The 16,756-nt window shown below is 41.6% G+C and overlaps 1 protein-coding gene across 1 annotated transcript; it reads right to left on the bottom strand.

Moving 5' to 3' along the window:
* Positions 1-2,000: 2,000 nt before the first annotated feature.
* Positions 2,001-16,250, bottom strand: LOC131975295 (E3 ubiquitin-protein ligase KCMF1-like). Its single transcript, XM_059337923.1, has 7 exons — positions 16,105-16,250; positions 13,954-14,121; positions 8,829-8,968; positions 6,916-7,017; positions 4,945-5,125; positions 3,712-4,030; positions 2,001-3,594 (listed from the first exon to the last, which is right to left on the bottom strand). Exons 1-7 carry the CDS (start codon positions 16,118-16,120, stop codon positions 3,267-3,269), a joined length of 1,254 nt encoding a protein of 417 aa, XP_059193906.1. The 5' UTR covers positions 16,121-16,250; the 3' UTR covers positions 2,001-3,266.
* Between the last annotated feature and the right edge of the window lie 506 nt (positions 16,251-16,756).

Genomic DNA, 16,756 nt, shown 5'->3' with positions numbered 1-16,756 from the left:
CTGGCTATTATGTAAAAACTTTAAAATACCTTTTACTGATGTTTTCATCCCTTTTACTCTCTGGACATGCTCATGTTGACACATACGGCCTACATTTTGTGGCTGTTTGGATTGCAAAGAAATGGCTATTTTTTTCTCTGTCATGTAGCATATTACCCGATTTGCATAAATGAGTAAATGTTCAAAGTGAGATAAACAAAATATACTTTCTGTTTTATAGCATTTTTAGCACGAGTCATCATGTCCCTCTTCTAAGGAAAACGCAGCTGGGTTCATATCTAAAGGCGTATTCAGGTTGAGCTGCATGCTCAAGACACTCGGCTGAGAGGAGGGAGCTGGGAGGAAAAAGTGAGCACCCACAAAGTGATTGTACTCCTTCTTTGGGCAAGCGACATACTCCTGATCTGCTGTGCCCCCTACAATGCATGCCGTCCTTGACTTGTCTGGAGTATGCTGCACTACAAAGCCTAACTGCAGTAACTACGCAAAGGGTAAAACTGAGGAAAAACTGCTTTAAAGGTTTTTAACAATTTTAACTGGCCAGCCAAAAGGGTTATAGATAGGTAAGTGATATGACACTTATTTCTACATATAGTGATGATGTAATTCTTTTGCTCAAAAATCATGATTTATTTGACCTTTGACCCCAAAAACATAGTTACTGCATAGCTGTAAAAGGTTCTAATACTAATGCAAAAACAGAGTGCAGTAACTACGGTGGTGTTGTCTTCTTTCAGCTTTTATAGTTTTCCAATGAATAAACATTTTCAAATTGATTTTGTTATCAGTGTATTTAAAAGTGTTTAACAACTTTATTCAAAGATGTGCGTATTTTAGACTTATTATAAAGAAATATTATATTTTAGTCTTAAATAATTTTCTCACTTTTTTACTTCATCACTATCTAGATAATAATTTCCCTTTCAAATAAACTTATAACTTCTAAAGAAATGTAATGTATAAATTAGAATATATATCCAAAGCAGACCGTGGTGTTTTTATATAAATATTTCTCTGAAATAAAGCAACATTGAAATCTAAAACTTTGTCCCAAGATAAAACAGCCATCAAAGAGTTCATTTTTTGTTATAACTCAATTTTGACCAAAAATGTAGTTACTGCAGTTAGGCTTTGTAGGGCAGTATGGTATTAGTATGCAGTACCGCCCCCTGGTGGCAATACAGCACCACAAAATGTTGTGTTTTAAAGCCTAGGCAAGCCTAGCTAGGTACAACTAGGTAAAACTTCTGCAGTCACATATGACAGTCATATCAGGCATGTAGACGTGGTGAAGATGAGCTGCTGAAGTTCAAAGCGAGCATCAGAATGGGGAAGAAAGGTGATTTAAGTGACTTTGACGTGGCATGGTTGTTGCTGCCAGACGGGCTGCTCTGAGTATTTCACAAACTGCTGATCTACTGTAAACGATGTCTAGGGTTTACAGAGAATGGTCCTAAAAAGAGAAAATCCAGTGAGCCTTGATGGTGCCAGAGGTCAGAGGAGAACGATCAGTAACTCAAATAACCACTCGTTACAACGAAGGTATGCAGAGGAGCATCTCTGAACACACAACACGTCCAACCGTGACGCAGATGGGCGACAGCAGCAGTATTCACTAACAAAATATACACTGCATTTTTTTTCTACATCCAAAAACCTTGCAGAGGTAGTGAAGTAATTTATTAAGGTCTGTGTAGCGTCTGCAGAGCTTCCCTTCAGTCTCTATCAGGAGCCAACAAACTCCAGCAATGACATATAGATTGAAATCTTCCGTCATCCTGTCATTCACTCCACCTCTACTTAATATAGCCTAGCATGTTAATCTGATGTTGCACCGATGCCGTGAATGAGGACATGCATCAGGAGATGACAAGACTAATTGAGATTGAACTTGACCTGTAAGATAGGTGTTTATTTTTACCATATGCTGTACATGCTCACCAAGAAGTTAGCAACTGAGAACAAAAAGAAAAAGTAAAAACACAAACCAGAGAGCAGGATTGGGTTAGTTAATTTCCATCCAAAACATTTTTATTGTCCTCCAAACTGAAAGGTTTACCCTGTGATTTGGCTTGTTCGCCGAGCCAAAACCATACATTGCATTTCTTCAGGTAGCAGTGGAGGCATACAAAGATCTTTTTGACCAAGAGAAATTAATGGAAAGAGCAATACAGGAGTCTCTCCTTCAAGTCACATGATGAGTAATCTTTGCATTCATGAGTAATGGAGAGAAGATTAATTTCAGATCATGGGAAGCTTGAGAAAGTAGCGTCTGGTCTTCCATAAAAGAGAGAGGGGGAAAAACAAAAACAAAAAAAAGGAAAACAACCGTGTGAAGACCAGTTTGTGTTTCTTCCATGTTAGAAAAGGCCAGAAATTGGTCACACTGACGAGATTGTTTCATCTCCGTTTGCCTCAGAGTTGTGTAACGCCTTTATGTAGAGCATCTGTAGTGTACACAAACGGACACTGGATATGCAATTCAAAACCAAAGTGCCCACAGTCGATATAAAGCAAGGTCACATGACCCAAAACAGGTGATGTCACACAAGGGGGAGGGGGGGTTGAGACTGGACATGAACGTAACCAAACATGGCCATCAGTCTGTTCGTGTGTGTGTGTGTTTGTGTGTGTGTGGTGCAGAAATGCCAGTGGTGTGGCACTCAGCAGCACCATTAATTTACAGTTACTCAGGTGTCCGAACAAAAGAGAAAGACCTCCCCGTCTAGTGACTGTGCAGTTAAAAATGGGCACATGGTGATTTAAGCTCATGCTTAAGTTGTGGTAAACCATCCAAGCACTTCTTTAATTAATAACTATAAATACACAGCAGCGTTTTTACCGGAGAGGTTTCCGTCTGCCTCCTCTCCCTGGGTGAGTGTGTGACGTGTTTGTCTCTTAGAACGGCTAACTACGCTTTGCTCATCTGCTAGAGGAAACACGGGTTATGTGGAATTGATTATCAACTTTCATATAGATTTTTCTATAATATATTTATATAGTTATTTTTCTTTCTCTCACGCACCCACCACGCTTGCTTGCTTTCACATTCTCTCGTCTCACTACTTTTATTCAATGTACACAACGTAATAAACATGGGGTCGAGTGGGGAGCGACAGAGCTGAAATGACAATCACTGAGAAAAAAAAAATATTAAAACAAAGCCAAAAAGAACTGCAGTCTTTTTTGTCATCCATTGGCAGTTGGGCTGACTCAGCAGTCGGCCGCGTACAATGGTGGTTTGAGGGGAGGGAGGGGCCATGTCATCAAAGGGGCGGCGCCGGAGGCTCTTTCTTCGTTGGTGCTGTTTTAGTCGTCGTTTTCGTCGTCTTGGTAGCCGGAGTCGTCTCCTTGAGGTTGAGGTTCTCCAGTGCCACGTCCAAGGTCATGACCTCAACACAGCCCATGGCCTCGAAGTCAGCGAAATTCCGCAATGGGCCGTGACAGTCGTCCTCGTCTTCGGAGGAGGAGGCCGAGGCGTCTTCGTCGGGCAGCAGCGTGGACAGCAGCAGCTCCGTCACAAACAGGCTCCTGTCAGCCCACTGAGCCTCGCACGCCTGCCGCTCTACCTCAGACAGCCGCGGTTCGCTCAGCCTGCGGGAGATGGATTAAACAGAAACGATAACAAGTCAAGTGACGGTAGAGAATAAATAGGTCAAAACAAGTAAAGACATTTGAAGTAGAGGCAGAAAATAAGAGCATCAGTCCCACCTGCTGAGTAGAAACTGGGAGCTATGTGCAGTATGCTGTGTGTTGGACTCAGGTGGACCCGGGTTGGGACTAGGGTTGGTATTGTGGTTGGCGCTAGAGTTGGGGTTTGCAGTGGCTGAATTGGTATTGAGGATTGCATTTGCTCGGCCGCCGCCCCGGGTGGCGTTTCGGGCCGTCTCCAACTGCTGACGAGCCGCCTGGGCCTGCTGGCGCTCCAGCTGGAGTTGCATCTGAAGCTGCTGGAGCTGAGAGGCAGACGGCCCCGAGCTGAGCTGCCCGCCCGCCGAACGCCGCACCCCCGACAACTGAGACAGGAGCTCTGTAGGAAACAAGATTGAAGAGACGAGGGAATGATGGCTAAGAAAAGAAGCAAAAACTTTGTAATTTCAGTGCTGTGCTACTAGGACTTTATACTAACCATTAACACTGGTTAGTATAAAGAAAACCAGACAGCCAGCAGTTTACCAGACAGTGAGTTATACCTATTGTTTATCCCTCTGCAGCCTTTGACTCACAATCAAAAGCACAGCGATTTAATTCAAAGGATAATGATAAGACCCTCAGCAGTGAGGTTTTTGGGCTAAAACTTGACCAGTGGGGTCACAGGCCCAGCAGGTGTAGCAGGTCATTAGTGAGGAGGCTGTGTGTGAGGCCGACTGAACAGGGACCCTCATTATGGCACAGCTGGAGCTGACATGGCGAATGCCAAGCACTGAACCGGATTAAAATTGGGAACAGGATAAACAAGGAATTGCCACAGCAACAACTCAGCCCACACATTACTGTATTATCTAAACTAGTTTTAAGACCAGGCATGTTGAATATCTCTGCTGTTGCAGGCCATTTATCTGCAAGTGTGAGAAACTATTTATATTGGGACAACTCATTAAATGTTTCTATTTATAAAAGCCACACGCCTGATTTAGTTCTGAGCATCAGTGTTGTGTGTCAGACCTCCTGCAGTCGTAGCTGGGTGAAACTAATTTTAATTGTTTTCTGCCTGACTGTGCTGATAACAAGAATAAAGTCGTTTTTTGTTGTTGTGACCTACATCGGACTCCACAGATTCTTGTTCTGCAGCGGTCAGCCTCAGTGGGAGCCTTTATCAAACATGTCACCATAACGTGTGTGTGTGTGTGTGTGTGTGTGTGTGTGTGTGTGTGTGTGTGTGTGTGTGTGTGTGTGTGTGTGTGTGTGTGTGTGTGTGTGTGTGTGTGTGTGTGTGTGTCTGACCTGCTATGGGGTCCATGGCCTCTCTGCTGTAGTTGGAGCTCTGTGAGGAGCTCTGGTTGGTGGAGAGCCCCCCTGTGGTGCTGCTGGTGAAGTGCATGTTAGACCTGCGGGCTCGCGGACCCCCTAGCCCACGCCCGGGGTGAAACATCCTCCTCACATGCCGCACCCCACTGGACTCATCGTGAAGCTCGCCGTTAAAGAAAACATTGACAACATAAGCATGCTACAATTTTCATTACTGACATTTTTATTACACATTCAGTCTGCAAAATTGAAATAAATTGCGCCACTAATAGTTCCTAGAGCCAAAGCTGATCATAGTCAGCTTGATTGTTTTGTTAGACAACCAGTACAAAAAACAAATATTTTTTAAAACATTCTCATATTTAAGAAGCTGGAACATGCCAATATTTGGATTTTTTGCTTGTAAAAGTACTTAAATGATTAACTGATTAGAATCATCACAGCTAATTTGCTGTTGATCTACACATTAATCAATAATCTTGTAGATTCAGCACAGAAACCGTCACTGACACTCCTCTAAATAGTCTCTACACTCCAGTTTGCTAACTTATCATCATCATGCCCTCATGCCACATTGAAGCCATGCACTTGGTGCCCCCATAGATAAAAGCCACGGCCCTGTGTCGTGCAGCCCAGGCTGCACTTGTCCTGTCTGTGTTTCATTTAACTACATTTTTCATTTCATCTTTTGTTTTCTCCACAGCACATATTCAAAGCAATCTATAAATAGCCCACATCATCCATCCTCTGAATCTACCCAGAGTGCATCTCACATGGAGTGTTTCAGCTGGTTCCTGACAGGCAAATGCAGATGCTGCCATTTCAACCCCTCACACAATCTGATAAACAACAAATAATGAAAAGTGCTCCGCTCTCACTTCAGCAGAGCCTTAAAGTAAAAATGTCAAATGACATTCTGTAGTAACTGAGTAACAGATAAGACCATTTCTAAATCATTTTTTAAGGAAACTCTACTTGAGTTGCCATCTTCCCAACTGTTCTGCTCTGTAATAAAACAGTTTTCTCCTGCATTGTTTACATTGATTGCATTCTTGCCTTTTATTGGCACATTACTTTTTGCGCCCCCAGCTATTACTGCCTTCTGCAGAAATGTGCATCACGTCACCGCAGTGCTTCTGACATACAAGTAGAACAGGTGATCAAAACAATGCAAACCATTAGGGATGTGCTGATTCAGCCTATTCTCTCTCTCCAGATACAGATTCAGTTACAGTGCTACTAAGTACTACTCTGACATCAGTGCACTCTTTTGCCCCAATCTAAAATCTGTATACCTCAGTGGAAAAAATCATTGGAAACATTTTAAACCAGGCTAATGGAAAAGCAGTGACTTAGCTGGTTTCCCGGTTTGGATGATAAATACACAACAGAGGAAACAATTCATTCATTCAGTACAGTCCTACAAACATCAATTAGACACCTTTCACAGCTTTGAAACAAAACATGGTAATAACCCTGTACTCAATTTGATCAGCTGTTTAGCAACACTCAACAACACATCCCATAATCAACTTATCAACCAGAGTGAAGCATCAATACTGGAGTAAGTCACAATAGCATGAGATGTATAATTTGCCATGAACTTATTGCTGTACATATTCTGATATGTGACCTCATAAATGTTCCTCCACCATGACGATTTGGAAAAGTACCACAGGAGGCTTTAATGTTATCAGCAAAATGTCAACAAATGTCAGTTCCAGTGAACAGATGCCTCCCTAAATCTTTTAAATGACAAAGCAATCTGTGTGACACGAACTGCATCACTGCTTTCACACAGCATGTGCATACATATCTGGTGAGTTTCCACACAATACAAAGAAATATCTGTTAATCTTCACACAACAGACTGAAACACAAATACACACAGCAGCCATATAGCAGCTTATGGTCTGTGGAGGAGGGATAACTACTTGAAAAGGATATCAAGTCTCTGGGTGCTCTGTGTTCAAGTGTGAGATGAGCAGCAAAGTCATCTGTCACATGATTCGGGTCGCCACCTGGCAGCGCTGCACATATGGGGCAGATCTGGAGGGCAGGGAGAGAGAGCGCACGTTAATATCAGCACACTTCACTGCACATTCAACACTCACCAGTTGGGACTCCTAAACACTGAGATCAGAAAATATCTACCAATACGCCATGAAGAGCTACAACGTCTGCTCTGTGTTTAGCATGTAGGAAGTGGAGCTGAAGGTGCACATTGGTTTCAAATGTTTGACAGTTTGGTCTTTATACATATTTTGTTATACCATGTACACTGGAAAAAGCATAATGAGGCCTTGTTAAGTTCTTGTATTAAAATCTAAATTTGCAGAACTACCTCCCAGTATTGACTAAAAACAGGTAGATAAAGTACTTGCCAAACATCCCTTTTCTAATCCAAAGGACAATGATTTACGGTCATACCCTGAAGGCTAGAATAACATGGCAACAAAAACAATATTTATTAAATCACTAGCTAAGTTATTCACTCTTGGACATTAAGTGACTACCCCCCTGCCAATCATTAACTCATGAATAGGCATGACTTTAATATGTAATTTCAGGTCACTTAATGTGAGATATGACTGAAAATGACTCCACAGAACACCACAGAGATCGACCTAAAAAGATTTCACTGATGCTTCATTTCACAAGATTTCATCAAAAAGTGCGATTGGGGGTTTGAGGTTTGACTTTACTGATTGACTTAATTTTTAATGTAAAAACTATGAATAACACTGTGGTAAATTATTACACCATGACTACCCAAAAACTATTTAAAAATTAATCATAATGTCAGAGTAGTGAAATTACCTTGCTCTGTACACATAAGTTGCTGTTACATATAAAGAGAAAACAGGCCATGGTTCGGTTCATACCACGATTTAGAAGTCACGATGGGTACAGCAGAAGAAAAAAAACAAATGCATAAGGATATACTTATTTTTGAAAAGTCAGTAGTTCAAGTGTCGAGGACAAATTAAATCCTCTTGCTGGAGACTAAGGTAACATTGAGACCAAAGGCAACTTTTAAATGTTAGTAGTCCACTAAACACTGTATTACACTGTTATAACACTGAACAAACACTTTCCCGAAAGGCAACAGATCAGATTCCTTGCAGAACTTGTGCTTGTGAACTTTGGTTCAGCATTACATGTATCAATCTACAGTCTGTGTATTGTGTGTGTGGCTGCATGCACCGAATCGCAACCCTGGACCGTGATGGTTTGGCAGGAATACAAGAACGGCTACAAAACCTTATCTGTAGAACAGCATTTGAAAATGCCACTTCAACACATTCCATCAAAGTGGTTTTGACCTTTCTCAAGCAAATTAGTAGAATATACATTTGATTTACATATAACGCTAAAATAAATGGAAATCTGAGGTTATCTGGAGGGAGGAAGACCCCCCACCCACCCACCTCATACACTGGAAAAAATAAGCAGTAATGTGTAGTGCACAGTATATGTGCTGAGGTTCTTTTAATTATTTCTAAGCAGTTCAAACCAGTGTTTTCTTGCCGTCAGAAGAAAAGCAGTGAGCATCTATAAATAGAGCTGCACAGTCTACCTGACATCACTGGCAGTTCAGTCACTGCTGCAGCGTCAGAAGCTGACATCACAACTAGGCTTCGACTGTGGTGTTGTGAAGCAAGACAATAAGATGCAAACACACTACAGCATACTTTAAAAACCTAAAGGGTCCTCTGATGTTAGGGACATCCTCCAGACAATGAACATTCTGAGGTATGTGAGGAAAATCAACACAATTGTTTTTCAGGACTTGAGCTGTACAAACACTTGTCTAGGTTTCATAGAAGGCTATGTGTGAAGCATCGGCACCGACTTACCACTTCTGTGGAGGTCTCTGTGTGCTCTGCAGCCACGTGCTCCTGCAGGGAGATCTCTGTGTAGCCCATCCTGCCACAGTAGGGACATGTGAAGGCCTGGGGCTGCTCCACTGAAAACGCTTCTCCTCCGTAGTACAGGTCTGGAGGGGAATCAAGATAGACATTCAGTGTCAATGTTTCAGGGGCTGGAAATGCAGCTTTTCTCCTGCAGAGTTTTATCACAGCTGCCACAGAGAATGCAATCTCTTGTACAAAGACTGATTAATAAACAGGTACAGTTCAGACAACGAGACACCTTCTAGAGAGAACATTCCCTAGCCCACAGTTTAAACAAGCTGTTAACACAACATATTGACACCTTATAAAGTTGTTATGATGAACGTGTTAGCAGACAGCTGCCTATTTACACATCCAGCAGACAAAGAGCACCATTAGCATTCATTTGAAGTGGTGTTTGTGTCCTCTTGATAAATGCAAGTCCCCTTTTCCCTTTCCTGTTAGCTCTGTTTTGATCTCCACCAATTTCTGAGGGAAATGTCTGGTTCTGTAGTTGATAAATGCTCCATTTTGTTCAACAGCAAGTCACGAACGGTGTCTGGATGCCATTTGGTGTTGGGCAGGTTAAGTACCACGGGTTTATCTCCTGGAAACAACATTGATGACAGTAGTGAGACTGAACCAAAAGAGAAAGAACTGAGTGGATGTGTGTGCATGTGTCTGTCCATCTGTCTGTCTGCATGTCCCCAGCTAATCTCACACAATACTGGACCAATCGTCATTACAATTGTTTTGCACATTTATGACTGCTTGCTCAAGGCCCTCTCATGGTTGCCTTGACTCATAATTTCTGATGAACATGTTTTATTGATCGTTTCATTTTGTCATTGACTGTTAAATCCTCGCTCCTCTTAACCGATTCCTCAGTTCTTCAGTCGGTAGAGGTAGTCATGGGGCGGCAGTGGCTCAGTTAGTAGAGCAGTCGCCAACTCAACGGGAGATCGGTTGTTCGATCCCAGACCATGGCAGCCTACATGTCGAAGTACCCTTGGGCAAGACACTGAACCCTAAATGGCCCACCGATGCTGCATTCAATGGTGTGTGGATGTATTCCCAATGGTGGCAGGTGGCACCGTTGTAGGATAGCCTCTGCCACCAGTATGATTGTGTGTGTGAATGGGTGAATGAGCGCAGTCTGTAGCAGAAAGCGCCTTAGATAAAAGCCCTGTATAAGTGCAGTCAGTTTACCATTAAGTCATCAATGTATCCACATCATCAAAATTGTGTTAATTTATGTTGCTCACACAAGACTTACTGTGGTAAATGACACCAACATTGACATCTACCATCTCATCTCAATGGTGGCTGAAATAACCACTACTGCTGCTTTGTACCTGTTATGGAAGTCCCAGATATGTTGGAAACCAGACAGTGTCATCCCTGTGTTAATAATATCATCCAGAGGTGCACACGGCTCTGTGAATTTAATTTCAATCTCCAGAAACTCTGGATTACTACCAGCAAAGGGCCAATACATGGGTATAAACTGAAATTAAACAGATTTTGCTGTGACTTCAATAAATAATAAAGTATACTAATACCTACAACATGATGCCGATGTTAAAAAAAAGTCTGAATCCATGCTTTGTCAGCAAACAACTTTTAAAATGCTTATTTTCTGAGCAGAGTTCGGGTCAATCAGGGCGAAGCAGGAGATTCTCCACTCCTGGCAGAGATCTGCACTCTAATGACTGCACTCTAGTTCTCTGTGGTTTCATTAATTCAAGTGAGGCCTTTTACATTACACAGTCGATATGAAACACAGATTTGTGCAGCTTCAAAGAAAGCAGTTTGTAATACACCTTTCCTCGCCTACATGTAGGCGACAGGCTATATAAATCACCTATAAGAAGCCTGTCTACAGCCGGAGCTTATAGTTGCTAATAATATAACTGTCCATTTAAAACGACTTCAGCATGTGGCTCACATGGCTGTTCTAATTGTTTTCCGACCAAAACAATACAAATGTTTTCCAATTATACCATGAAACCGTTGTGTAAATACTGACATCAACCATAAAATAGTTGGATCAGTTGGTGGACGACCAACAGGCACACTGAAAATACAAAAAAAAAACAAAAAAAAAAAAACCCTGCAACCATAAAACCGCAATATATTTATGGGCTTGCACCTTCTGCTGTGTTTTCAGCAACAGTTTCATTTTTTTTCAACAGATTGTAAAACAGCATTTCCAATGTGTGAAGCACTTAACAGTATCACCATATTTCACAGCACTAATGTATGAAATATTAATAGAAGTGGTCGTCCAAGAGCAATAGAAGTGGTCCATTCAATCAAAACCATAATTTTATTACATTTGAGAGGATACCTGATCTACTGTAATGCCAAATTCACCAATCATTAATAGTAACTGAAGTTACAGTAAGTCTGGTCTCGTAAGGACTGGGATTTCTCTATCCCCATTGCTTACACTACAAACAGTTTTATTTATATCGAGATAAATCAAAACAGAATCCAAAACTCTTCAGGCTGTCTGTGTCAAATCAGTGAAAGCTGAAGCGTGAAGCTGTTTGAGAGCAGCATGGCTGTCTGAAAACAAAAGCCAGCGGCAGCAAAAGATAGCATACATCGTAACTTGTGCAGTCTTATTACAGCCACCAATGCCAGATTGGTTGTAAACGGATGTACAAAAATGCCACATCATTTATTTTATTGTCTTTATTTTGGCATATTGTGCCACAATAGTCTTGCATCTGATCTATCACCTATCAAACCACATGCACATACAGTAGTGTTCAATATAATAGCAGTCCAATGTGACTAACCAGATTAATCCAGGTTTTTAGTATATTTTTTATTGCTACATGGCAAACAAGGTACCAGTAGGTGCAGTAGATTCTCAGAAAACCAACAAGACCCAGCATTCTTGATATGCACGCTCTTAAGGCTGTGCAATTGGGCAATTAGTTGAAAGGGGTGTGCTCAAAAATATAGCAGTGTGGCATTCAATCAGTGAGGTAATCAATTTTGTGAAAAAAAACAGGTGTGAATCAGGTGGCCCCTATTTAAGGATGAAGCCAGCACTTGTTGAACATGCATTTCTCTTTGAAAGTCTGAGGAAAATGGGTCGTTCAAGACATTGTTCAGAAGAACAGCGTACCTTGATTAAAAAGTTGATTGGAGAGGGGAAAACGTATAAAGACGTGCAAACAATTATAGGCTGTTCAGCTAAAATGATCTCCAATGCTTTAAAATGGAGAGCAAAACCAGAGACACGTGGCAGAAAACGGAAGATAACCATCAAAATGGATGGAAGAATAAGCAGAATGGTAAAGGCTCAGCCAATGATCAGCTCCAGGATGATCAAAGACAGTCTGGAGTTACCTGTAAGTGCTGTGACAGTTAGAAGACGTCTGTGTGAAGCTAATCTATTTACAAGAATCCCCCGCAAAGTCCCTCTGTTAAAACAAAGGCATGTGCAGAAGAGGTTACAATTTGCTAATGAACACATCAACTGGCCTAAAGAGAAATGGAGGAACATTTTGTGGACTGATGAGTAAAATTGTTCTTTTTGGGTCCAAGGGCCGCAGACAGTTTGTGAGACGAGCCCCAAACTCTGAATTCAAGCTACAGTACACAGTGAAGACAGTGAAGCATCATGATATGGGCATGTTTCTCCTACTATGGTGTTGGGCCTATTTATCTCATACCAGGGATCATGGGTCAGTTTGCATATGTGAAAATACTTGAAGAGGTCATGTTGCCTTATGCTGAAGAGGACATGCCCTTGAAATGGGTGTTTCAACAAGACAATGACCTCAAACACACTAGTAAACCAGCAAAATCTTGGTTCCAAACCAACAACATTGATGTTATGGAGTGGCCAGCCCAATCCCCAGACCTTAATCCAATTGAGAACTCCTAGAAACAAAAAAGTTTGTACAAAATAGTTTTGAGTTTGTAAAGTCAACGGCAGACACTGCTATATTTTTGACAACACCCCTTTCAACTAATTGCCCAATTGCACAGCCTTAAGAACGTGCATATCACGAATGCTGGGTCTTGTTGGTTTTCTGAGAATCTACTGCACCTACTGGTACTTTGTTTGCCATGTAGCAAAAAAATATACTAAAAACCTGGATTAATCTGGTTAGTCAAATTGGACTGCTATTCTATTGAACACTACTGTATGCACCCCCTCCCTTCTTTAGATGCAGATAAAGCCATAAATATTTCTGATAGTTCAAAGTTGATAATGTCGGACTCAGAAGTAATCTTGCATTCAGGTGATAAACCCCTCCAAGGATAAACTTCGAGATATTCTGTCTCTGGTTTGGAGTAAATCTTAGAACTGAACTGTAGAGGTGCAGCACAATGTTCATACATTGTGTTCAACATCTTCTTGCCTGGTTGTCAGAACATGATCTACATCTAACAATGCAGGTGATACCAGATATTATTAACCATCTGAACCCCAAGTCGGGTGTTTTTATGGTCCCCGTCACATTTTACTCACTGTGGCCTTATCTTTCACTGCGACATAAAAGTCCTGTAGCTCTATGGAAACAGCACAACCACAGCTTGAAGTAGGGCTACTCAAAAATATTTTTTGTGCATTATCAAAAACTTTTTTCTGTAGTTTCAATCTCCTGTTATTCCAGTGTGCAAATTAGAGCTTTGACACACTTGCCCATTCAGGCAGGCAGCAGCTGAGACATTTACAGTTAACCACAATTCACAGGGCTACATTGCTTTTTCACTGCAGTGAGAAGAAAAATCCATATCTTCACAGCCCTATGCCAAAAAAAAATGCAATGCTTACTAATTGGTCACTTTACTTGACGGCAGCATTTGTCACACACTGAAATCCTACAATCATTTCTGTTATTACATTTTCTTGCAATGGTAAAGGTGCAATTTTGGTAATTCTTTAGAGACGGCTTTTCAAATCTGCCGGTGGGTGTAGGTTTCAGATGTCACAACAACAAATATCATAATTCTGAATGACAGACTGCTTATTTGGCTCAAATTCACACTTTCCATATTTCCCAACCTGGATAGGTACACTGCTCATAATTAGCCTCACGTGCAAATCAGTTCTACTTACCAAAGTCAACTCTGGTTAATATACACTGCATGGGATGCTCTGTGGTGTGTCTGGTTGTGGTTGCACCACTCTCATAGCATGAAGCACACAGATCGTAGTCGTAGCAGATTAAACATTTGTATCGTCGACCTCTGAAGTTGCCTTTTAAACATGCATCGCAGCTCACGCCTGAGGGAAAGATAAGACAAAACAAAAGAAGAATGTTAGATGTCATATATCCTAATCAACTTTATTTGAGTTGGTCATCACTGCAACTACAATAGACGTACAATTAGTTTTAAAATACTGCATTTCATAATTCCAGATAAATATCAGTATTTAATCAACACAAGTATCTCCTATAACCAACTTAACATGTTTTTTGTTCTTAAGCATTACATTAGAAGTTTCCTTAACTAATTCAGATACAAAATAACTGAGAAGTGTATTCTTATAACTGCTGAATAAATTACAATAAATATATACTTCCTAATCTTAATTGACACAAAAAAGTATACTTCAAATCACACCTGTTTAAGAATGATTACATTTTTTCTCATACGATTTTAACAGAACTGTAATTACATGATTGCAAAAAGGGTATTATGCATGTGGTGGAGAACACCTGCAGAATATAATGTAATCTAATAAGACTCCTGATTTGTCTACAGTAATGATACATTTTAATTGAGGCTTTGAGAGGAGTTAAACGTTCATCATGGTGCTGTGGGAGTGTACTGGAGGGTTTCTGTTTGTTGCACTTTTCTCTACTTTTTGTTTTTTGTTGGTTTGGTAGTATATTCCATTTTGTCAGGGTGGTAAAGGTTAATCAGCTGAGAAAAAACTCCCATTTAAAGCACCAGCAGCCTCCTGCCCAAATTTAACATTTAAAGTGTCACATGGTGTGTATTCATTGCAGGGATATGGTATTGCATCATATATTACAAGTATGTTACTGTGTACACCCCTTGCAATCCTCTTACTCACAAATGACCAACAGACAGACAGACACTAGTGCCTGCCTCATTCACATTTAATAAAACTACACTCACAACACCAAGTTCATTCATAAAGTTACCCTCATCACTATATTAATTTCAACACCATAGTATCTAAAAGGCTTAACCTCGTGTGTCACACGGGTTAAACGGGGCCCTCGGTGTTCAAGCCAGGCAATTCTTGATTGACTTGGACAGTCTCGGTGTATTGTATGACACCAGACTGTCTAAACTCCCTCACATCTCCATTCATAGCTAGAAGCAGTTAAAGCTCAGTGCCACCCTGGTCCTGCTGTGCAGCGACTGCAGAGACGTTTATGACAGTAACAACGATCACCTCTTACAAATAACTTGAAGGCTTCTGACAGCAAAGTTGACAACAACAACACGGACATGGAAACTAAAGGCCGCTTGGGCCTGACTAACCTTTGCTGCTGGCGAACAATTTCACGAATAAACCAGCTACTGTTAGCTGAACTGTTAGCTGCCAAGCAAGACAGCTGTGTTAGACTTAACCTAGATCAACTTTTAACCGGCTGGTGAGCCCGATCATCTACTGACAGCGTTAACTAACGTCTACTGGACACCAACAGCGAACTTCATGCCCAACAAGGTTGGCCACAAGGACGGGCTGGATGTTGGTTTGCTAAATGTTAGCTTGCAAAACTGGAATGTAAAGGCCAACTTTTAACCAGGAAGTGGGCTAAAACAAGCTATGATTAACGAAGATACAGCCCCGTCCCCATATGGGACTCGCTGCTCTCCTGTGTTTCCTATCCTCGGCACTCCCCCTTGCTACCTAGCTCCTTAACGTTAACCTACATAACCTATTACCAGCTAGCTTAAGGCTAGCTAGCACACTTAGCTAACGTTAACTAGCTTCTTCCGCTGATATGTCAGCGTTGTTTTGGTCCGCTACCGCTGACTGCTGCACATTTCCTGAACCATAAACGTCAACAGCAAGGTCCGTTGGATTCGACACACATTTTGTGGCCGCCATAATGTGTCCCCACGAAATTACATTGCAGCCTTGCTGCTAACACTAGCCAACGCTAGCTAGGATGGGCTGCAAAACAAGACATTGTCGGCTAGCTAACGTTAGCTAGCGGTGCTGTGGCAGCGTTTTATCATAAACCAGAGCTGCTCACAGCTCTGTGTTGAGGTGTGTTCTTACCTTCATGTCGGGACATCCTACGGATACTAGCGCAGCCCCCTGCTCGGGCTCCCTGGCTGTTAATACAGAGTAATATTAGTGAAGAGAAGAGAAGCCGGGGTTGGTTGGCTGTCCCTGGCCTCTTCCCTCATGAAGGATCCGGTCTGGTCGCTGCCCTCCTCCGCCTCCTGCTGTGTCACCGTCCGCTGCTCCGCTCCACCGTCCACAAGGTGGCGCTGTTGTCTCAGTTTTGGAGCGAAGGTCGCCTTGGCTGGTGAGTTGCTGAGGGACTTCAAAAGCCCACCATAAAACATGGATTTCGTCACACTGTTAAAATAATCGCCTAAGTCATTTTTTGTCAAAATTGTTTGGGTTTTTTTGCCTAAATCATCTCCTCATGGCGCCGGCCACCTATGGTAAAATCGCCTTCATCATCATGTGATTTTACCCCTTTAAGATAATGGCCTATGTCAAGTGTGTCACTTAAGTCGATTTATTATGCCTAAGTCAAAATAAAATGTGACTAAGGCAATTTTTTGAACATGCCTTTGTGACTTAAGCAAGATATGGTAATACTTTATTTTGAAGGTGTCTACATAAGAGTCACACAAGCCTGTCAGAAACATGACATGACAAGTATCATGAGCATTAATGTTACTTCAAAGTGTCATTA

Source organism: Centropristis striata, chromosome 7 (assembly GCF_030273125.1).
Source record: "Centropristis striata isolate RG_2023a ecotype Rhode Island chromosome 7, C.striata_1.0, whole genome shotgun sequence".
Taxonomy (NCBI): domain Eukaryota; kingdom Metazoa; phylum Chordata; class Actinopteri; order Perciformes; family Serranidae; genus Centropristis; species Centropristis striata.
Note: the sequence above shows the minus strand (reverse complement) of the source record. Positions and strands in the feature narration are given on the sequence as shown.

Excerpts from the sequence above, each read along its gene's own strand:
- LOC131975295 (XM_059337923.1), bottom strand. Across the intron at positions 7,018-8,828 it reads CAGAGACCTCCACAGAAGTG|ATCTGCCCCATATGTGCAGC; the intron begins GTAAGTCGGTGC and ends CCTGCCCTCCAG. Across the intron at positions 4,031-4,944 it reads GGCCATGGACCCCATAGCAG|AGCTCCTGTCTCAGTTGTCG; the intron begins GTCAGACACACA and ends TGTTTCCTACAG.